We start from the raw sequence: 22,357 nt of genomic DNA, 5'->3' as shown, positions 1-22,357 counted from the left end.
AGATCACCCTGGATGGTGCACCGGTTCCACCAACCCCACGTTCCCAGCTAATATAGCTCTGACCGCTTCCGCACCGCGCCGGATCGAACTCATCAGCATCAGCACATCTCTCTTCTCCGCTCCCCCCGAAATCCTCGCGCGAGCCGCCGCCAGCCACGCCATGGCCGGCACGTGCGCGCACGCCGAGTTCTTCCGCGCGCAGCCGGCGTGGGCGCTGGCGCTGGCGGGCGTCGGCCTCCTCGCCGCCGCCCGCGCCGCGCTCCGCCTCGCGCTCTGGCTCTACGCCGCGTTCCTCCGCCCGGGGAAGCCCCTGCGCCGCCGCTACGGCGCCTGGGCGGTCGTCACGGGCGCCACCGACGGCATCGGCCGCGCCATGGCGTTCCGCCTCGCCGCCTCGGGGCTCGGCCTCGTCCTCGTCGGCCGGAGCCCCGACAAGCTGGCCTCGGTCTCCGAGGAGATCAGGGGGAGGTACCCCAGGGTGGAGGTGCGGACGTTCGTGCTCGACTTCGCCGCCGACGGCCTCGCCGCCGGGGTGGAGGGGCTCAGGGAGGCCATCCGTGGGCTCGAGGTGGGCGTGCTCGTCAACAACGCCGGTGTCTCGTACCCGTACGCCCGCTACCTCCACGAGGTGGACGAGGAGCTCATGCGCACCCTGATCCGGGTCAACGTCGAGGGCCTCACGCGGGTCACGCACGCCGTGCTCCCGGCCATGGTGGAGAGGAAGCGCGGCGCCATCGTCAACATCGGCTCCGGCTCCTCCTCCGTCATGCCGTCCGATCCGCTCTACTCCGTCTACGCCGCCACCAAAGCGTGAGCTCTCCCTCGTGTTCTTGTATCCCCTAATTGCAAGTTCACAACCACTTTGCTAGTTTGCTCTGTGTTCTGAAGTATAGTTAAGTTTAGATGCGGTGCTTTAATTTATCTGAATGTTCCTGATGATAGATGGCGGTAGTGCAAATACTTGTTACTTCACTACTTGATTTTCCAACCTATTAGGAAGATTTTGGGGTTTGAATAGGGAAACCGAGCGCTTTTGGTGTGAGCTGTTAGTTTTGAAATTCTGATGTCACACCCGTATCAGATTCTGGTGCCAATCCAGAAGTAGCTGGAGACTGGAATAGTACATCATTTAGTGCCTTTTTAGCTTGTGATATGCCGAAGTTGTGGTCAGATCTGTTGTGAAATCAGTCAGCGGTCTGTTAGTGAATTAGAAGAATGTGAATTGCTTATTTTTAACATGCCATAGTATATTAATAAAATCACTTGCAGTTGTTTCTGACGGGTTTGTTACAGTAACTAGATGCTTTGAAAACTGGAGTACCTGGTGGGTCTATTCTCATGGGATATGGCTCATCTTGAGTCCAAGACCAAGAAATATTGCAGCACACTAGCACAATCATGTAGGAGTAAAAAATATGCTAGCAAACCACGCGCACGTATGAACAGTTGGATCATTTCTCCCTTTTTTCTGTGCGTAAATCTTGGCATTATGCAGAGGTACATAGCGGGGAAAGATGAATAAAGTCACCATTTCTCCTCATGTATATTTTTTTAGTTGAAGCTGTTTCTGTATAAACTTGTGTACTCTCTACAACTTAATGCAAGTTTGCCCATTTCCATGCAAATTGAACACATTAACATGTATTACTAGCATATATATTCCTACAATTTCATAGGAATTGTTAATTCTGCTGGAGAGAACAGTGATGCTCTCTCTCTCTCTCTCTCTCTCTCTCTCTTCATTTCAATCTACCTATGTTAGCTAACATAGGACTGAGACTAATAAATTTTTGTTTCTCAGTTACGTTGACCAATTCTCAAGATGCCTTTATGTTGAGTACAAGAGCAAGGGTATTGATGTGCAATGCCAGGTAATTACTAGTTTCTGTTTCTCAAAGTATCTCTCCATTATGCGGTTCTTGCAAGCTCAACATCTGATTTTCCTTGTATTAGAACGTTTGGTTATCTAAGACTATAACCTTTTATGGCCATAATCACCTAAGTGCTTGTTTGGTTTTTCCTACATATCTCTTGTCAGCAACTGAAATTTCAAACAAAAAACAGAATACACCACTTGTCTTAATCGGTCTCCTGTATATATTATGGTAGAAGCTTTATACAATATGTTCTCTAAATTAACTAGAGTGTTTCTGAAGTTGGTAAGACTGCTAAGGATAAATCATTGCATAATGCACATAGATGCAACCAAATGCCGACAAAGGCTTTCTCAAATAAAACCATTATTTTCTCATCATCTACTTTATTTTTTAAGATCGTTTCTTTTTTTTTTTACTGATTACTGAGCTGTCCCTACTTTTAACCTTATCTGTCATGTGAAAATTTAGTTATCTAAAATGCCCCTTCCTGATTCAAAAAGAAAATAGATTATTAGATAAATTGCATATGTAAATGAGAAACAAAGAGCACCTCAGTAGTGTGAAGTCTCCTGAGTGTACTTGGTGGTCCAACAAAAAAAAGAAAGAAAGAAACATCTGAATAATTTCCCTGCCTGTTGTTACTATAGATACTGTTCTTTCTTCTATATGAACTGTTGCACACTTAAATGACTTGTGATCTGTTCAGGTGCCCTTGTATGTGGCAACAAAGATGGCCTCTATCAGGAAATCCTCGTTCTTTGTCCCATCCGCGGACACCTACGCCCGTGCTGCCATTCGTCACATAGGCTATGAGCCGAGGTGCACACCGTACTGGCCACACTCTGTAATGTGGTTCCTGATCTCCATTCTCCCCGAGTCACTCATTGACAGCATTCGCCTGGGAATGTGCATCAAGATCCGCAAGAAGGGGCAAGCCAAAGATGCTAAGAAGAAAGCGCAGTGATGCTTCAGATTAGTCATTCTTGTTTGAGATTTTACTGTTTCCTGAGCATGTTGGACAAGTACGTGGCTCCGCTGTACAACTTCATAGATACATTACATTCCCAGTGTTTAGATCGTGAGTTATATTCCTTCCACTGATTATGAAACATGAACCTGTAGTCCTTGATTTCCTACTGTAACGCCAGATTTCAAAGAACTGAAATTAACTCGAAAAATTTGAGTATGCCTTTCAGAATTATTCTCTCTCTTTTTCCCGTATTGTTGGGGATACAGCTTCTTCTTGAGATGGCGTTCCTTTCAAGCAGACAGGGTCTATCCAGAATTCCAGATTCTACTCATTCCAGGAACAAGTCCAAAGTAGAGATTAAGCACAATGAATATGCAAAGGCATACTACTACTAATCTACTTGCCAGGTGGCATCGTATTTGGGGGCACCGATTATTCTAAGATGTGTGGGCTTGATTCCAAAAACACAGAATCTTGCAACATCCATTTCATTCAAGAGTGGTTAGAATTAGTTCATACACCGGTCTAAACAGTTCTGTACAAATCAAGACAGCTAAAGTAGCTCTAGAAAGACGACGAAGAAATTCTGTCTGAACTTTCTGGAGATGTTAGGGATCAATTGTCAACTGCGCCTCCCGATCATCACCACGGTTGCTCGTCCTCTTCCCCATGGATCTCTGGCTGAGCATTCGGCTGATGCCGCTTCTCAGTTTCTGCATCTGGGACACACTGCCAGATTGGCTGCCACCCATTGTCCTCTCGAGCTCTTCCGAGAGTGATCTGACAAGGTCGTCGAAACGACGCTTGGCCGTTGGGTACCTTGATATCGACCTTGTGATTCCTTGCAATCTTGCATAGGATTAAAAACAGATTAGAAAAAAAAGAACTTTAGTTGGTAAAAAACAGGAAGGGTGATGAACAGAAGTACCTCCGGGAAAGTGCGTCGATTTCAGCTTGTTTTCGCTCATTCAGTGATGATGGCAGATGAGGAACAACCTCTTTGAGGCGCTTCGGATCACTGGTCAGCAGCACTCGCTTCTTGAGGTATGCTTCTTCCTCTTCTGTAAAATTCTGGGCTTTTATTTGCTCTTTGATGACCATCAGAGGATCAAAGAACCAATCAAAGATTGTGTTCTTAGGCCTGTTATCAGATGTTATTTCAGAACCATCACCTGCATAATATTTCAAAAGGTGAGTCAAGCAAAGTCATAGCACCTGTTTTCGAATATGAAAAACTATTTTATTACTTACTTAAAATTAGGCCATCAGAATTAGCTTTTGCAGATCTAATGAGTGCGTGAAGAATAACATATGCCGGCAAACCAACATTAAGTACTCCAATCCCGATTTTTCCTGACTTTGTTTCTTCAATGTCTTTTGGTGTTATCACTCCTTCAGCAACCAGAACCTCTCCACGGTGCTTACACTCCTCAAACAGGTGATCTAGCAACTAAATCATAATATCAATCAGATATTTTTTTTTTCATTCAAAAAATCAATCAGACAGATTTGCACGAGTCTAAAGCAGACTTTCATGGGATGTGCAAATGAGAAGTGAAAATGGGACGATCGAGCAGGATAGTGTAATCTCTAGAAGTCTGAACAGGTGTTGCCCCTCCTAATATAGTAGAATGATTCAACAAAATCTGCCAATTTTAGCCTAGAAGAGATCACCTTAAATGGATTGAACTCATCAAAGCTGCCCTTAAACGATGTAACACGTGATGGAGCTTTCTTCCCGTCTTGCTTGTCCTTAAATGAGGCAGGCCTTGATAATGAACCACCCTCTGTCGAAGCTTCATTTTTCCGGTATTTAAACCTAGTAATAGAATGTTAGAGTTAGCTTGTATCATTCAGACAAGGAGGATTCAAAACATAAAGAGCATCGTGCATACCTGGGAAAGCAGGATCCTGGTGCCATGTCAAGCACATCATTTGTATATTCATCAAAGATGGCCACTGATGATATTACATAATTTAGTCCCATGATAAGCGAGGATTCCTGGCACAGAGACATGGTTAGGCTTCATGAATTCACCTCAGACAGATCAATTTATACTAGAAGTGAAAAAAAAATATTCACGGTCAGCAAGTGGCTACCTGATAAACCACAACAGCAGCAAAAGCACCTAAAGGAATACTGGAGATGATGGAGGCTAGAAAAGCTCCAAAAACAGCAAATGGCCACAGAAGAATAGCAAGACCAGCAAATGGCACACAAGCTGTCTCCAGGAAAGGTCCTTCCCTGCCGACTAAGTCTTCGATCAGCCGCTTCCATCCTTTGAAAAGCATCACAGGGAACTTGTAGAAGGCAATTAGTGTGAACATTATTCCATCCACTAGAAATCCACACGCAGCAGCGAATAATGCACCAGGAATGTCAAGCACTCTGGGAGATGTAGAAGTATTATTTGACTTTGTTATATGGAATTCTTCAAGAAAATAAGATCAAGGCGGGCATTCAGAAATAAATATAAACAGCACCAATTTTGAAATTGTAGCGTGGTGAAGTTAAATTTATGAGGGAAAACTCCCACATATCATTGTAAATTAAGGTTTCAGTTCAAAATCTATTGCAAACCTTAATTATTCATGCATGTAAGAACAAAGGTCCCAGATAGCAAAAACAATAACTGAATTCATGAGAAGGTTGCACTGTTAGAATCTTAGATGAAGATTCCATGTCCTGACAATAAAATGCAACCTTGAAAGGAGAAAACAAACCTTATTTCATATGGCTCTCCTCCAGGAGGTGCATGAAAACGAAGGTCATCCATTATTGAAAAATATGAATGCAATAATAAATCTTTCAGGTCCCTAACTACTGTACAGCTTCCTGTTATAGTACTCCATGTTCCATCCTGCATTTCAAGTTGCATATACCGATGTAGAACTTGAGAAGTTATTTTTTCGAAGGAATAAATCTTTAGAAGTAAGAACAAGGAAAATGCCAGAGTAAATCAACGAAAAGGAAAATGTACCACAAAACAGTGGTATAGTGGTCTTTCTTTTCCTTCTCCAACTGCATCAAATGTGGCCATTACTGGAGCGAGAAAACCATACACCACACCAATTAGGACACTTCCCACGATCCCGACAATGAGCCATAAGACTAAAATCACAGATGCGGCGACAAGAAGAAGCAGCTTTACAACAGGCCCGACAAGCTTGGATCTGCTTTCCGAAAAAAAGATGACAAGCATATATAAGTACAGTTTTCATAATTATGTGGTAATTCTCTTTGGAACGGATCTGTACTGAGTTGTGAATCCTAAACCTGATGATGCAGTAGTATGTCCAGATCACATGCATAGGCCATAAGCCAAGAACGAGTGCAGAGATTCCGATCATCATGATAAGCCATGCCCATGGGAAGAGCAAAGCACCTGCATAGGCAAAATTAACACGTAGGGAGGAATTGCAAGTCAGAATCTGAGGTTCAAAAATGGGAACATGGGACGGCAAAAATTACTAAGTAGTATTTGATCATATGCTGAAAAGGCATTTAAGTTCGTACAACGATTTTGCATTCTGGAATTTACAGATACCTAGTACCGTACTTCAATTCCCCTTTTGCAATGGACAGTTGCAATCAGTCTAAATGAAGTGCAAGTGACGAACTCCAGCTGAACCAGAACAAAAAAAAAAAGAGAGGCTAAAATCCAAAAAACTTTAACTAATCAGCCAAAAAAGAAGGAAAAAGGAAAACAATGACATCCTCTGAGCGATTCCAATTCCAACCCACTCAACCAAACTACCCTAATGCAAGGAAAATGCAAATGGGTCACCCAGAGAGATCTTCGGCTTGCCATTCTGATCAAAAACTAACAAATGCGCCACAATTCCACAGTACATAATTACAGAGACACTGCTATGTGAAGTTCTCCTCTAATACTCTCATGACAATACTTTCTTAGCACAAACAAACAGAAGCAACCAAACAAGATGAACCAATACAACCAGTGTTTTCTCTTCACCTTTGATGATCCCCAGGAGGAGAAGGCCAAGGAAGAAAGGCAGGAACTTGAAGAAGCTCCAGGCAGATGCCCGAATCCCAGACGGCGGCTCCATCGACAACCTTCCGCCCAATCTCTTCCTCAACGCCGATCAACCCTGCCCAACCCAATCACGGCAAAATCAACAATGAGTAAACCGAAAATCTCTCCAGGAAACGGATAGAAAAAAAAAAGCAGTCAAGCAGCAAGAATTTTCCAAGAAACTCACCGCTCACCAGAGCGTCGTCAAGTCTCAAAGTCCAAACCAGAGAGAGACGCGAAACCCTGGAGCCCCAAGAAAACGAAAGGCTCACGAACTGCCAAGATAATTGAAAATTAAAACCGGACGAAGTGGGGGCTAGTGGTGGTTGCGGTTTGGCAAGAACAGCCGCGCCCTGGAGATCGGCGTCGCGTGGCTAGGATGGGCCGCTAACTAATCAAAATTACCAACACGCACGCACACACCCATCGAAAGCAAAGAAAAGCCTCCTAATTGATATTATACTAATCAAGAAACAGAAAAGGCAGGGGCGGAGAGAGCTGTCTGCTTCGCTGCCCGCCGAATCTGGTGCCCGCGAGCAGAGCAGGCTTAGGGAGGAAGGCAACCGGAGCAGAGCAGCTCGCTTTGCTGGCGGAGAAGTGGGGGTCGCGGCGGCGGCGGCAGCGGCAGCGAGGCAGCGCGAAGCTGGGAGTTTGGCAGGGAAGGGGAGGGAAGGAAGGGATGGTCCCGACCGGATGCGTCGCGTGGTGCTGGATTTTTCACATTTTGGTCCTTTTGAAAAACTTATTTCGCAAGTAGACCCTTAGAAAAACTTATCCGAAAAATGGTCCTTTTTGGGGCGCCAGAGTGGCTGGCGCCGTCGTTCAACAGGACGGCGCCAGCCTCTTTGGCGCCGTCCCCCTGCCAATGTGGCGGGGTGATGCTGAGGTGGCTAGGGGGAGTGCGCCAGAGTGGCTGGCGCCCCCCCCCCCCCCCCGAAATTTTTTATTTTTGTTTTATTTGTTTGATATTTTTTTTCATGCTTAGGAACACACAAGAACCAACCATAGAAAAATTGAACTCAAATGGACGTAATATGTGACATGTAGAATTTTTCCTCTCCTCTCTTCTCTCCGAACTAGTGCAGAGGAGAGAGATGTGCAACTTTTTTATTTTTATTTTATTTTTTTGATATTTTTTTCACACTTAGGAACTCACAGGAACCAACCATGTAAAAAATAAACTCAAACGGACGAAATATGTGGCATGTGGAATTTTCCAAAGCTCCACCGAAAAACTTCTCTCCTCGAAAACACAATCTTGCAAACGGAATTTGGGGGATTTAATATCGCCGAACCCGGCAAAGCGGGGAGAATTGGATGTAACTTTTTCTGTAGATGTCTGTGCATATATTATTTTCCTGATTTCGAGTCCGTATAAGAAAGTTACGCCTATTTAAATAGATGACATATTTTGTCCGTTTCGGTAGAGTTTTGGAAAATTCTACATGTCACATATTTTGTCCGTTTGAGTTTATTTTTTATACGGTTGGTTCCTATGTTCTCCTAAGTGTGAAAAAAATATCAAAAAAATGAAATAAAAATAAAAAAATTGCATGTCTATGTACTGTTTAACTTATATATGTCATTTCATATGATTATATTTTGAATTAGATTAAGTAATTTCATATAGTGGTAGAGTGCATTATGTTTAACATGCTAATCAAAGGGTTTTACTAAAGGAGTTATGGTCTAATTTTAGTGAAGGTGCAAAGTAGACTAAGTGGTATGCTAGATATTTTCAGACTTAGCTAAGTGGTAGTTCGAGTTTAAATTTTTTTTGTGGTTGGTTGTATCGTGATCCTGAGTGTGAAAAAACATCCGAAAAAATAAAATAAAAATGACACCGTTGCAACTCCATACAGAGAAACAGAAATGGAGGCGGCGGCGCCAGCCATGCTGGCGCCCTCCTCCCTGGGGCGGCGCCAGCTGCTCCTCCTACCACGTCGGTTCGCGTGCGCCACGGTGGCAGGAGGACGGCGCCAGAGAGGCTGGCGCCGTCCCGTTGGATGACGGCGCCAGCCACTCCGGCGCCCCAAAAAGGACCATTTCTAGGATAAGTTTTTTTAGGGGTCTATTTGCGAAATAAATTTTTTAAAAGGACCAAAATATGAAAAATCCAGTCGCGTGGTGACCGGAGCACATGCCATCCGAATTCTGGACTGCGAGAAGAGAGGCCACAGTGGACAGGGGAAAGAAGACAAAGATGTCAATAGCCTCGTTTGCAAAAACCGTTGTGCAGGGAAGCACCGGAAGCTTTCGCGATTTGGATCCCGACCAGGTTTACCAAATTATCTGGAGCCAGATCACCTAGAGTTAAGTATAACTCTACCGGGTGGAGTTGGTCAAATCTGTGCCATTCGGCATACTTCAAGGGCTAGGATTAAGCCACATTAATTTATACTTAAAAACCAGTAACTGACCATGCAACAAATAATCTTGCATCAACAGCTTGTCACGAGATCATTTTTACCGTATAATTAGCACAAAAAATTCAAGATTCATCTATTATTTAAAAAATCATACACATTAATATTGATATGGTTTGCTATTTGCATATATGTGAAAGCACTATGTTGATATACACTGACTGCCGCTTTAGAGTTGATCGACTATATCTGTTGTTTGGGGAATAACAAAACGTTGTTCTGTTACATTTTTTTTTGGGGGTGAGAACTTAATCAAATCGCTATTATTGAGCAAACACATGAAAAAACTAAGTCATAACCATTAATTAATTTAAGGAGTTATTTATTAGGTGAAATTTCCTTCAAAAAAAATTTATTAGGTTAAATTGATGAGGAATGATCTCAGCCGTAGGAAACAATGGATAGCACAGATTTGGCCAACTCCACCCGGTAGAGTTATACTTAACTCCAGGGGATCCAGACCCTTGCCAGTACCACCCACGATTTAGCAGTTACCCTGGTAACCACATGGTTATCATAAAAACTATGTAATTATTATGAGGTATACCGTGGCTTTGAAAACTGAAAAGGATACCGCACGTGATAACCGTGATAATCGCACGGTTTGATAAACCCTAGACATTTCATGAGATTCGGGTATTGCTATTTGTGTACTCACACTTGATGGGAGGATTCCTAATCATCAGTTTCAATGAACTATACATCTATTTCCTTATTAGAGTGTCCATATAGCACCTGACATGTTTCTTAATCGAAATTAGTTGGCTTTTTTTAATTATGTTATCAACCCTTAAGAGCTCTCGTATAATATGATATCAAATACATATATTGTGTAGTTTATTTGCTACATCCTAATTCAAAATAATAATATTAGCAACTCGTATATACTAAAATTACAAATAACTATAGTGTACTAACATTGTCATTGCAACGTGAATTTTATTTTAGCTATACAACCAACACCTGCTGCTTGCTTAGTTAGTAAAGAGTTGACAGTGGTACACAAGATCAATTTCCCACACCACGAGCACAGTCAACCGGTTAGATAACTTTAATTTTATGTAAAGCGGTCCGCACTAGCATGAGGCCATGTTTGGTTGGAGGGACTAAAGTTTCAGTCCCTTTTAGTCCCTAAAGTCTCAAACAGGAGGGACTAAAAATGACTTAAAGTACATTAGTCCATTAGTTCCTATGGTAGGAGCTTATTGGGACTAAAATAGCTCCTTTCCACCCACTGCCCCCACACATAGGCATGGTGCATCTCTCTTTACATGCTTTTAGGGTAGCATGGCCATTATACAGTGTAATTAATGACCTTCCCTTTTAGTCCCTATATCCAAACAGCCGTGGACTAGCGTCTGTGATTCATGGATCTCCGATCGGGAAGTGTTTAGTCCTAGGACTTATTTTAGTCCTAGGAATAAAGGATCTAAACACCCCCTGAATCTTGATGAAATCCTTATCAACCGGTAGGGCTATGGTACCTAGATTATTCCTCTCACACGAGAAGAGAACACGAGAAGAGAACAAAAGTGTATACGATATATTATACAAATATATGCCTATTTAATGTGATAGCGTACCAATATGTATTTTGGATAACAACCATACATCAGTGGAGGACAATAGCAGAGAGCAACAAACTAATGGTGGGAGTACGGTGGCAGAGGGCCAGAGCATGGGGCAACGAACTAGTGGTGGGAGGATGACGCAACAAAATGGTGGTGGGAGGATGAGAGCAACAAATTATCAACGAAGAACAACATTGGTGGTGTAGTAGCATCGACAGAGTATGGATTGGAGCAATGAATTGGTGGTGGGAGGACAACATTGATGTCGGTGGTGTAAGGATTAAAGTACGGAGGGATGTATTACGGGGCAATGAACTGGTGGTAGGAGGACAATGTTGGTGTCAGTGGCATAAGGATCGAAATGTGTAGGGGTGGAGCTTGGGGCAGTAGATTGGGGTAGAAAGACAAGATCAACAAACTGGCACGATGGGAGATCACGCAATGATTGAAGTGCAAAGGTTCAAAAGCAAGGGGCGATGATTTGGCGTCCGACGACTCCCTAGGGTTGTAGATTTTTGGGAGAAAAGGATTGAAGTGGAGAGGGGTGGATCTGGGGGGGGGGATGAAATAGCGATGACAAGACGGGGGATAATGAAATAGTGATGGGAGGATGGGGGACAATGAAATGGCAGTGGAACGTATAAGGATTGAAGTGTATAGGGTGCAGAATAATAGGCAACAAATCAACAATGGGAGGACGACATGACGTTGGTGGCGTAGGGATTGAAGTTACCAACATGAAAATGGCACCACTGCCAACAACGTCCCGAGGGTTGGAGAGTGAGAGAGATGACAGTGAATTTTCAATAGCATATAAGAAAACCAATGAATTTTCAATTTCATATAACTAATTTTTCTTACTATTAAAGTTGAAAAAAAAGTGTTTAAGGTGTAATGTAAGGTGACTTCAATACAAATCAGCTCAATATTTTCATGTAATTTTTGCTGGATGGTACATTATGATAACTGATAGGCGTAAGGTGATACGGTGATACAAACACGTCAATACGGCACAGTTGGTACGTACCACAGTGCTATCAGTTTAGTATTAGTCAATGAGAGTGAAAAATTCTAACCTGACTGACGGGCCGTAACTGGGCCTCTCAGGTCCGACCCGAATTAATGCAACGAGAGAGAAACCAGCCTCGCGCGGACGCACACAACAGCCGCAGATTTTGACGGCGGCTGCGGCGGGGAGCCCGCCACCGACCGCCCGTGATCGCCGGCCACCGCAACGCTGCAGACCTGCAGTACCACCTCTCCCTCCACGCGCGCTCGTACGCTGATTCGACGGGACACACAGGACGCGAGGACCCGCGAATCGCACGCGCGCGCGCGCGACTATTCCACGTTGATACCAGCACGCGAGATCGGCGAGCAATCAATCCGCAGATGTGGCAGATGTGGTGTGGATAGAAGCATGGCTTCCCATGGAGTCATGGACCATGAGTGAGTGGTAGTGGACTTGCTTCCTCTTGCTGATGATGATGGGGATTGGAGAAAGGAAAGAGGCATGAGCTTTTTTCCCCCCTTTGATGAGAGAATCAGAGAATATTACTAGGTCAACTTTTGCATCAACAAGACTAGATTGGGAATCTGGGGGTAGGCATCGATGCATGCAGTTAAGATAGAGCGAAAAATTCTCACCTTTTTGGCGCCAAAACGCAGCCTAATTCATCGTCCTTTCGTAGCTTTATTTATGTACTACTCCACTATACAACACAAGTACTGCCCAGTGCAGGAATGGCCGGGGAATGCTTATCCTCTTGGCTGTTTGACAAAACTGAAGTGCTGAACAGTTCTCTGAACTGTCAAGTGTACATCCAGAAGCAATTGGCCTTTGCATGAGGTAGTTCTATGAATGCTGCATTCCTTGTCTCCAAGAATACTTATGTAAATTTCGCATCTTACTAGTAATTGTGGCTGTTTTTCACTGCCCTTTTATTCAGAAGCTTTCAGGCAGGTTTACCATTTTGCGAAATTTTATGAACTTGTCATTTCACCCACTTTTCAGGAAATCTTATGAACTTGGTATTTGAGAATGTTGGCTGTTTTTGACATTCCCTTTGTTCCTACATTTGGATCTGCGAGGATCAATTTAATTAGCAATTGCCCTGGTCTTAGCGTGAGAAGTGAAATACTTGAGAATTAAAACAGCTTATAAATGAAGTAGGCCATGCCCTGGTCTTTGCACTTGCTTTCTTCTGAAGCCTAGTGACCTTTCTTTTTTAGTGTTTCAGTGTCAATGCTGTCAATTCAAACATGAAAGAGATAAGCGAAAGCTTTATTCCAGTGCAGATGTTGGTTGTTGATGTCTGTAAATGGGGAACATCTCGGTGACTATTTTGTACTCACTGACAGCCCAATCTGAAATCTTTAAGGGCTCATTCCTTTCAAAAGATTTCCAAAGGATTATTGTAGTAATTGAAACCTCATGGTTTTTTTCTTTGTGCATTATTTGTTTCATAGTAACAGATCCTACGGAATATGTAAGGATTGTATCCTTATAATCTTGTTCCATAAAAAAAACTTCTAAGGATTAGAGTGCATGTGTCATCCTAATAATTTACTTCTTTTAATCCTATGTTTTGGAAATCCTATGAACCAAATAAGCCCTAAGCACAAGGCGAGTACTGCTATACGTACGACCCAGTTATACAACTCACATACAACTAGAGATATGCAACCATGTATCAATCAAAGGAGAGTATATTCATATGTATTGCAGCCGTTTGCAATCGTTGATGTAGTTCATTCATACGTGAGTTGGACAGTTAGGTCGTATACGTAGCAATTTCCGCACAAGACAACTTAGCACATTGTCTCAAAACTCTCAATGGCACAACCGCACAATATTTTCCATTATCACCTAAAGATTTTCCATATCACCAATGTTCCGTTTCTTCAACCTGAAGCATCATTCATGGCTCTTTCTCCATACAAACAACATCGCAATCAAAATCATGAGGAATCCGACAGAAGGCAGGAACAACGAAACGAACACACACATTCAGTTTCCATTCAAGAAAACACAAAATACATCGTCTTTAGCCCCCATTTCCTGTCCATAACCTATGTAGGAATGGGAAAAAGACCAGAGCACAGTACCAGGGACCATAGGAGCCCAGCACCAAAGCTTAGCATCACATCACATCACAACCACCATGGCTGGACACTTGCAACTAACTAACCCATCATTAAACAACTCACACACTCTCATACACTCTCATGTTGAGGGACCCTTTGCCCTACCATGGAGTGGCACCACTGACAGTAAACTAAAGAGAGGAGGGGGTGAACAGCACCAACCCCCCACCTATTCCGGATATAATAAAACCTTCCAGAAATTGAGATGTCGATCGACTAAAATTGTAGTACAACTTATTAATAGTACTCTAATAGTTAGCGTGGTAACAGAACAGGGGTCACGGCCAACTAACCCTTAGACTTGGATAAAAGGCTGGCACGGGCTCTGCATGACCCGGGCTGCTGCGAGGGCAGCCCGGACCTTCATGTCCTTAAGGGCAGGGTCCTCGAGGAGGAGGACCTTGTCCTTGTCCCTCACCCCAACCATGTGGAGGTGATCGGTATCCTCCCTTTCCTTGCCCCTAAACAGCAGCCTCTGCTCCCTGGGCTCTAGCCCTGTCACCATGGACAACCTCACCTTCAGCTCACCTGCAATATAAGATGCAGAATATTGTTGTTACATATACAGAACATTAAATTCAGGCTTGGGCTTCATTTATAATAGTAGATTGTTTGCTTGCTTGGAAATAAAAAGGAAATTGTAGCAGGAAGTTTTGCAATTTTGTCTGCCTCCAAGCCATGTTATTATTGTCAGGCACCGGCAGATGCATACAATACATATATGAGCATGTGCTGGCAGTGCCGGTAGCAGCCATAAATTTCTTTAGCGTGTATGACTTTTTACAAGTAAAAGTCCATTCTGTACAGTTATGGAGCAGTAGTGGTACACTGCTATTCTTTTTTTCAATTAAAGCAAGCAACCCTCCTAGTTGTCAAGTTAACAAAAATGTTGGCATTGCCCAAGTGCAAAAGGAAGAAGGTCACATTTTGGCTTGTCTAGGATATGCAGGTGAAATGATGGAACAGTCAAGACCAAAGGTAGTTTAACCTTGCTAATTGTGTCTTTATGAACACCTGGTGAGCCATTATCTGACTAGAACAATCTTGAAAAGCATTTTAGTTTTGCAAGGAAAATGTGAAGCAAAAGAGTGCTACTACTAACTGAACCGATATTTACTTCACACCAAACTGGCAAAGTGTGTGGGGGAGGTGTGATGGGTTCTTAACTGCAACCAATGACCCACCTACTACCAAACAAAAAATAGTGGAATTTCCCTAAAAAATTGATGAAATTTTCTTCCTCTCTTTCTTTTACACTTCTTTGCCCCCCAGCTTTTAGCTGTAAACTAATAGACCTTACTCTAGGATTCAAATGCATGGCAAAGCATCTGAGCTGATGAAAAGGAGTGCAGTGATTCAGTCCTGAACTTTATCGTTCTTGCAAAAAGATTGTGCATTGGTGATGAGGTTCCCAAAGAAAACCATGACCAAAACAAGTTCCAAGAACATTCTCTAAAGTTCAAAAAAAAAAGAGAGATAGAAACCAACATGAACATTTCCTCACATCAGCCCAAACAATACCAAAGTAAGCAAACAAAAATATTCAGTTTCCCTCAAGAGAGAAACAAAGACTGAGAACTCTGAACTCACCGAATGTGGAGGTCGCAGCAATGGACACGTCGTGCCAGGCGAAGCCAGTGGACACCCTCACCAAGATCACCTCCTCGCCGCCTCTCCCCTCCCTCTTCTGCACCAGCATCCCTCCCGGCCTCACCTCCCACCCTATCTCCCCCGCGCCGCCGCCGCCGCCGCCGGCGGCCACCGCATTGCCATGGCCGCCGCCGCCGCCACCGACACAAGCAGTCGCCTTCGACGAGGAGCAGCTCCTCTTGAACAGCCTCTTGGAGTACCTCAGCTTGATCATGGCTTCTCACTTGTACACAACTCTGAAGTCTGAAAATGGTGAAGGCTGGCTAAGTGGTGACAGTGCCAAGGAGGCTTGTGCGCTGTATATATAGGCAGGTTTCAGAATGGGACTTTGGAAGCGTGCGTCTGCTTAAAGAGTCCAACGACGCATGCTGCAATCTCTGCAAAGTCCAAAGTCCAAAATGGGACCCAATTAAAAAATATAAGGGCCCGTGTTACAGAACTATTCCTTCCGTTTTTTTAATAGATGACATCGTTAACTTTTGATCATTTGTTTGATCATTCGTCTTATATAGGAATTTATAAATATGCAAATATCTTTAACCATAAAGCAAGTTATAACAAAATAAGTGAACGTAATTTTCTGAATAAGACAAATAGTTAAATGTATGTGCAAAAGTTAATGACAACATCTATTAAACATTATGAGGAGTACCACTCCTACAGTACTGTAGTACTAACCAATCAATCAATAAAATTAATTAATGTTGAGATGTTTTTCGAGCTGCATGGAAAGAGCAAGTTTGGGGGTTGCACATGGGAGGTTGGCGCCAAAAAATGATGAGCTTTTGATGATAGGACTTGGAGGGAAAGAAGAAGAACATGATAATTGGGGTGGTCGGTTAGCGAGCCCATAAGCGTCTCAATTAGATTATTGCCATGATGATAGTAGAATGGTTGGGCAACATGCACAGGTAGCTTAATTAGTTAGTTCATGGCCTATGGTTGCTTGCCGTCTTGCTGAACACAAAGGGGGGAGATGATGATTTGTGAGACCGGCTTCGTACGTGTGCACGGTGTGCATGTTTTCTTGAGTAGCTCTAAAGGTATGTGTTTATGATCTCCATTGTTTGTGGCTTTAGAGGGGTGGTTAAGGTGGCCTTGTGGGGCTTAATTTAAGATCTTTGTGTTGGTATTTTTCAGTCCCATATATGGATTATTATGGAGCTTGCCATCTCCTACGAAAGCTTAGGCTTGATTATTTTCAGATTATTAATCGAATTATTCAAAAGAATTATTTATCTCGAATTTATTAAAAAAAACTTTATTATACTACATTACGTAGATCACTTGTTTTAATTTACTTTAAGTTTATTTATAAAAATGTTTAGTTAATCTCTATAATTTAAATAGATAATCTGTAGCAATAATCACTCAATAATCTGAGCTTTAAGTTGATAAGAGAGAATGGACGATAACAAGGGCAAACTAACAATTCAAGAAATCACTCTGTACCGTCTTAATCGCCAATATCCGACAACGACAAACAAGATCGATCGATGGAATGGATGACGATCTCGATGTATGATTGATCATGCATCCATGATTCCATCTGCAGCTAGTTGTTACTATAATTATATTAGTGTCTAGTATTTCTTAATCGTGAGAACCTTCCTGCGCTGCAGCCATCGGCGTCGCGCCATGTTGCACTGCAGAACGTGCTCCGACGCGAGCATTTTGGGGGTTGGAATCTCCATTATTTTTGAGCTAATCGATCGGCTAATCTCGGCCACATGCAGGCTCGAATCGGATTTGGATTCTCCCCGGGCCGGCCGCGCATGGCTAGCTCCGACGATCCAGCTGAAATTAATTTAATCAACCCATTGATCGCGTGTTGGATTCATGCTCTCCAAACTATCCTAGCACTGTTTTGTGTCAGATCACGCCAGCCATGAGCCATACATACTGTTACCGCTGCATGGGCATGCACGCACGGCTGCAGGCGATAAATGCCAATCGTGCCAAACTGGCGGTATTAGGCCATTCACAGTGTATATAGGTGGCATTCAGTTCCAACCTATCACGTCCAAAGATTTTATGCCTCGTATGTTTCTCCCGTGACCAAATAAAGAATGGGAAACTAAAATGGATCACCGTTCCTCGTCAGGTTTTTGTCAGGAGTGGAGAGAAAATCTTCGGGAGGGGAGAGACGATGACCGGAATAGGGAGGGGCATACCGGGATTTTTGTCACCGCCCAATCTGTGTCGCCGACCTACGCCGCTGCCGCTAAGACCCCCGCCAACCATCGCCACTGGCAGATCCGTTGGGGAGAGGGAGGGGAGAGGCGTCCGCTTCCATCGACCTACCACCGCCTCCGCATCTTCTCCTAAGAGGTGCCGGCCGGCAGTGGGAGGGGAGAGGGGAGGGGAGGGGAGGGGAGGGAGGGCGGTGCCAACGTTGATTTCCCCTTGTAGCCACCGGCCAACCACCAAATCCGCACCACCGGAGAGGAGGTCGAGGTTGCCCACCACTAGATCCACATTGGCGAGCTCCACTCCACGCTGGCCGGAGGATGAGGAGGGGCGCGGTGGCCGGAGGAGGAGGGGAGGGGGAGGCTTGATCCGCAGCCAGATCTGTCGCCGCTTGGGCCGCCCGGCGCCGTCGCTTATCAGGAAGGCGCGATAGCAGGAGGAGGAAGGGGGAGGCGCGATGGCCGGAGGAGGGGGAGGGGAGGCGTGGCACTGGGAGGACAAGGGAGAGAGAAAAAAAATACTTTTTTATTTGTGTGGACCCCACTTGAGACTAGGTACCACTGTGAAACTTGTGTTAAACATTATTCTTAGGTGTTCTTGAGCCTATGTGACGCATGAGGTTCAGCAAAATGTGTTGTCGCACTGCTAATGCCCTTAGTGATACAAGTGTTTGGGAGGTCTCAGTTTCCGCAGATGGATTGGCAAGCAAAACATGATCTAGAATGATATTTTGATGAAAGCATGTATACAGAGCTAGATTTTCTAGACAGTAGTAGAGCTAGAAAATTTTTAAACCCCAAGCAAATCTAACTAAGACAAGTACTCCCTCCGATTCGAAATGTTTGACACCGTTGACTTTTTAGCACATGTTTAACCGTTCGTCTTATTCAAAAACTTTTGTGAAATATTTAAAATTATATGCCTACATAAAAATATATTTAACAATGAATCAAATGATAGGAAAAGAATCAATAATTACTTAAATTTTTTGAATAAGACGAACGGTCAAACATGTGCTAAAAAGTCAATGGTGTCAAACATTTCGAAACGGAGGGAGTACAGTTCTATATTATATCATATTTTACTTCATGTTCACTGCCACGAGTGCCCGGGGTCGCCCGGCGGTGGGCGGTGGCTCCGCCACTGCTTCTAGAGCATCTCATCCGGCCGCTATCCGAAGAAGGAAAAACAGGCAAAAAAAAGTTTTTTTTTAAAAAATGTATCGGCAAGGAGATTACCGGCTTACACCAACTTCCGCGCCGGCCGTGGCCGGCTGTAGTACTGCACACCGTGGCCACGCGGGCGGGCGGCGCGCGCAGCACCAGCAGGTTGGATGCCGGCCGGACTAGGCCGGTCGCCACTCACTGCGCCAGCGAAGCGGCACGTTGTCCTCTCCTCTCAGGCTTTCGCTGCGTCGGCGCCGCGCCGTCCGTCTCCCGTCTCCCCCGCGCGCGCGAGACTGCCCCGTCAACGCAGCCACCACCCACCCGTCCGTGTGATCCATGACCCGCGCGCGGGGCGCGGTACACCGATCCGTCGTGGGCCGGCATGGATTGCAGCGGGATTCCGCGGGAATAAGATCACTTTGACTCTCTCAACTGACTATCGAATCTAAATCATATCTCTCAACCGCAATACCAGAAATCTTGACTACTCAAACTTACAAAACCGGTGCAATTTGACTCCCTGGGCGGTTTTAGGAGGCGGTTTTGCTGACGTGGCGCCACGTGGTGCCTACGTGGCAATATTGACCGAGTCTTCGTTCCACGTGATGATGACGTGGCATCTACGTAGCGGTAGAATTAAAAAATATGAGTGGGACCCATTAGTCATTCACACAAGAAAAAAAGTTGGCCTACATGTCAGTCCTCCTTCTTCCTCCTCCCTCTCTCCCTTCTCTCTCTCTCCCCTTCTTCCCTTCGGCCAGTGGCGCCTCTCTCTTTCTCTCCCCCTCTTCCCTTTGGCCGGCGGTGGAAGCGAGCGGCGGCCTAGCTTCGGCCGGCGGTGAGAGCAAGCGGCAGCGGCGCGCAAGTGAGGCCCGGAGTAGCGACGGCAGGATAGGCGAGTGAGCGGCGGCGGCGCGCAAGTGAGGGGAGCGACGGGAGGACTCGGCGGAGGAGGCCGAGCGGGAGCTCCGGCCGCGTTCTCACCCTGCTTCACGACGGCATCGAAGGCGACGCTGCCCTTGGCGTCGACAGTGAGCGCGAGGATCTTCGAGCCGCCCTTCTCGTCCCGTCGGCCCATGCCGAGCGGGTACTGCGCGACGTGGATCTCCGGGAAGGCCCCGCCGTCGCTGAAGTCCTCCAGCCGCCGCGGCACGAACCCGCCACGGCGGCACGGGCTTGGTGGGGCCCGAAGACTTTGCTGCCGCCGCCGCGTCTGACTGCGCCGACTCCCCGCCATACCACTCTGGGCCTTGCGTGCCGCCTCTGCTCGCTCTCGCCACCCGCCGCCGGCCGAAGGGAAGAGGGGGAGAGAAAGAGAGAGGTGCCACCGGCCGAAGGGAAGAATGGGACAGAAAGAGAGAGAAGGGAGAGAGAGGAGGAAGGACTGATATGTGGGCCCCACATGTCAGTGGGCCCACTTTTTTTCTTGTGTGAATGACTAATGGGTCCCATGCATATTTTTTAATTCTACCGCCACGTAGGTGCCACGTCATCGCCACGTGGAACGAAGACTCGGTCAATATTGCCACGTAGGCACCACGTGGTGCCACGTCAGCAAAACCGCCTCCTAAAACCGCCCAGGGAGTCAAATTGCACCGGTTTTGTAAGTTTGGGGAGTCAAGATTTCTGGTATTGCGGTTGAGGGATACGATTTAGATTCGGTGGTCAATTGAGGGAGTCAAAGTGATCTTATTCCGATTCCGCGCGCTGCCCAACCACGTCGCTTCTGGGCCTCGCGCGCGTGAGATTTCGGGCAAAACACGCGATGTGGGCTGCGCGTGAGATTTTCGGGGTCCAACAACATCAGCTTATCGTGGCCTCGTGGGACGGCACGGAGCGCGGCAGCGGAGGCCGCACGATCCACGCCGTTTCGGCCTCCCACGCGCACGCGCTGCGGCCTCGGACTCGGACTAGGCCTCTCGCGCGTGGCCGCGTGGGATTTGGGCCACACACTATGCGGCTGCCAGTGGATTTTTGGGCCATCAGCCATCGACCCATCGTTGCGTTTGCTGCTGCTCTTGTGTCAGCCCATTTCACCCCCTCTCTATATTACGAGGTTTAAAATGAAGTTGTGAAGCTGCTTAAGCCTATGTTATATTTAGGGTTTGTTTGTTAAAGCTCTAACTCCTATATTTAGCTACAAGAGTTGTGTTTAGAGTGGAGTTGTGGAGTAGTATAAATCCAGCTTCACCTTTCTAGTTCATTTGTGAGAGCACTTCACCCATCTCCTCTCCTATTTTAGGTAGAGCTGAAATTGTTTAGCTGCCGCTCCACCACCCCCGCCTCTCTCCTCTCTCCGCCCAAGTGGGCCATCGGAAATCAGGTGGCGGACGATGCCCATGACTCCAACCAGATCTGAGGTGATGCGATGACGGCGAGGTGGCGTCGCCGGCCAGATCCGACACCCTCCCGTCTGGATCCGACGGTGGCAGTGGCGAGGCGGCAGGGCACAGCTGCGTAGAGGCGGCGCGGGAACACCCAGATCCGGCCCCCTCTGCCCGGATCTGGCCTCCCCAACGCGGGTAGCCAACCCTTGAGCTGGTGATGGCGTGGAGGCGACGGACGTTTGGAGGTGGAAGGGCATGATGGTGAGGCGCCGTCGCAGGGAGGACGGTGTAAACGACGGCTGAGATGGGAGGAACCAGGCTGGTGGCGGTGGTAGGCGGGCACGGTGGCACTAGGAGGCGTGCCCCACGGCGACGGGGTTGTGGGTGTCCGGTGCTGCAAGCAGACAGTGGTGCGTGAGTGGCGGCAGTGGAAGGTCGACAGGGGCCGCGAAAGGCCGGCGCGGACAATGTTGTGGTGCGAGCATGGCATGGCTGGTGCACAACGGTGGTGAGCCTGCCCGTTGCGGAGAACACGGGTAGCCTGGTCAAGGCAGTAACGACAGTAGCGCATGAAGGGGGGTTGAAGCGTGCGGCAAGTTTCTTTCTAGGCGTTAGTCCTTTCGCGCCGGCGGCTTGCCGCCGTAAGATGGCCACGCTGGACGGGCTAGTGCGGGGGAGAGGGGATCAATTCTTCTCTCTCACCCTTCCCCTCTCCAATCCAACCACGTGGAAGAAGTTGAAGCGTGTCGTAGGTTTAGACTCTACTTTGGCTGTGTCTTTTGGAGGGTTGGGAACCTCCCCCCTTCGCACGTAAAACGGAGCGATGAATTAAAGCATGATTAATTAAATATTAGCTTAAAAATTGAAAAATAGATTAATATGATTTTTTACAACAAATTTTGTATAGAAACTATTTTTTTTATAAAAAATACCGTTTAGCAGCTTGAGAAGCGTGCCTGTGAAAAAGGAAAGAGGTGAGTTTGGGAACCTTGAGGG

The 22,357-nt window shown here is 45.9% G+C and overlaps 3 protein-coding genes and 1 long non-coding RNA gene across 4 annotated transcripts; 1 reads left to right on the top strand and 3 right to left on the bottom strand.

Annotated features, from left to right (window-relative positions):
- The first annotated feature begins 80 nt into the window (after positions 1 to 80).
- LOC4329873 (very-long-chain 3-oxoacyl-CoA reductase 1) lies at positions 81 to 3,078 on the top strand. The gene is made up of 3 exons (XM_015770801.3): positions 81 to 810; positions 1,802 to 1,871; positions 2,584 to 3,078. The coding sequence occupies exons 1-3, from the start codon at positions 161 to 163 to the stop codon at positions 2,839 to 2,841; spliced, it is 978 nt and encodes a 325-aa protein (XP_015626287.1). The 5' UTR covers positions 81 to 160; the 3' UTR covers positions 2,842 to 3,078.
- Positions 3,079 to 3,321: 243 nt separating this feature from the next.
- On the bottom strand, positions 3,322 to 7,540 carry LOC4329872 (uncharacterized membrane protein At3g27390). The gene is made up of 11 exons (XM_015770800.3): positions 7,072 to 7,540; positions 6,825 to 6,960; positions 6,125 to 6,233; positions 5,829 to 6,021; positions 5,572 to 5,708; positions 4,948 to 5,236; positions 4,743 to 4,849; positions 4,522 to 4,666; positions 4,099 to 4,297; positions 3,776 to 4,019; positions 3,322 to 3,696 (listed from the first exon to the last, which is right to left on the bottom strand). Exons 2-11 carry the CDS (start codon positions 6,916 to 6,918, stop codon positions 3,456 to 3,458), a joined length of 1,758 nt encoding a protein of 585 aa, XP_015626286.1. The 5' UTR covers positions 6,919 to 6,960; positions 7,072 to 7,540; the 3' UTR covers positions 3,322 to 3,455.
- A 4,272-nt stretch (positions 7,541 to 11,812) lies between these two features.
- Positions 11,813 to 12,633, bottom strand: LOC136355147 (uncharacterized). The gene is made up of 2 exons (XR_010739293.1): positions 12,529 to 12,633; positions 11,813 to 12,359 (listed from the first exon to the last, which is right to left on the bottom strand). It is a non-coding gene; the product is annotated as an uncharacterized lncRNA (long non-coding RNA).
- A 1,241-nt stretch (positions 12,634 to 13,874) lies between these two features.
- LOC4329871 (BAG family molecular chaperone regulator 1) lies at positions 13,875 to 15,953 on the bottom strand. Its single transcript, XM_015768785.3, has 2 exons — positions 15,619 to 15,953; positions 13,875 to 14,556 (listed from the first exon to the last, which is right to left on the bottom strand). Exons 1-2 carry the CDS (start codon positions 15,890 to 15,892, stop codon positions 14,324 to 14,326), a joined length of 507 nt encoding a protein of 168 aa, XP_015624271.1. The 5' UTR covers positions 15,893 to 15,953; the 3' UTR covers positions 13,875 to 14,323.
- Between the last annotated feature and the right edge of the window lie 6,404 nt (positions 15,954 to 22,357).

This window comes from Oryza sativa, chromosome 2 (genome assembly GCF_034140825.1).
Source record: "Oryza sativa Japonica Group chromosome 2, ASM3414082v1".
NCBI lineage: Eukaryota > Viridiplantae > Streptophyta > Magnoliopsida > Poales > Poaceae > Oryza > Oryza sativa.
This window is presented reverse-complemented; position numbering and strand designations above follow the sequence as displayed.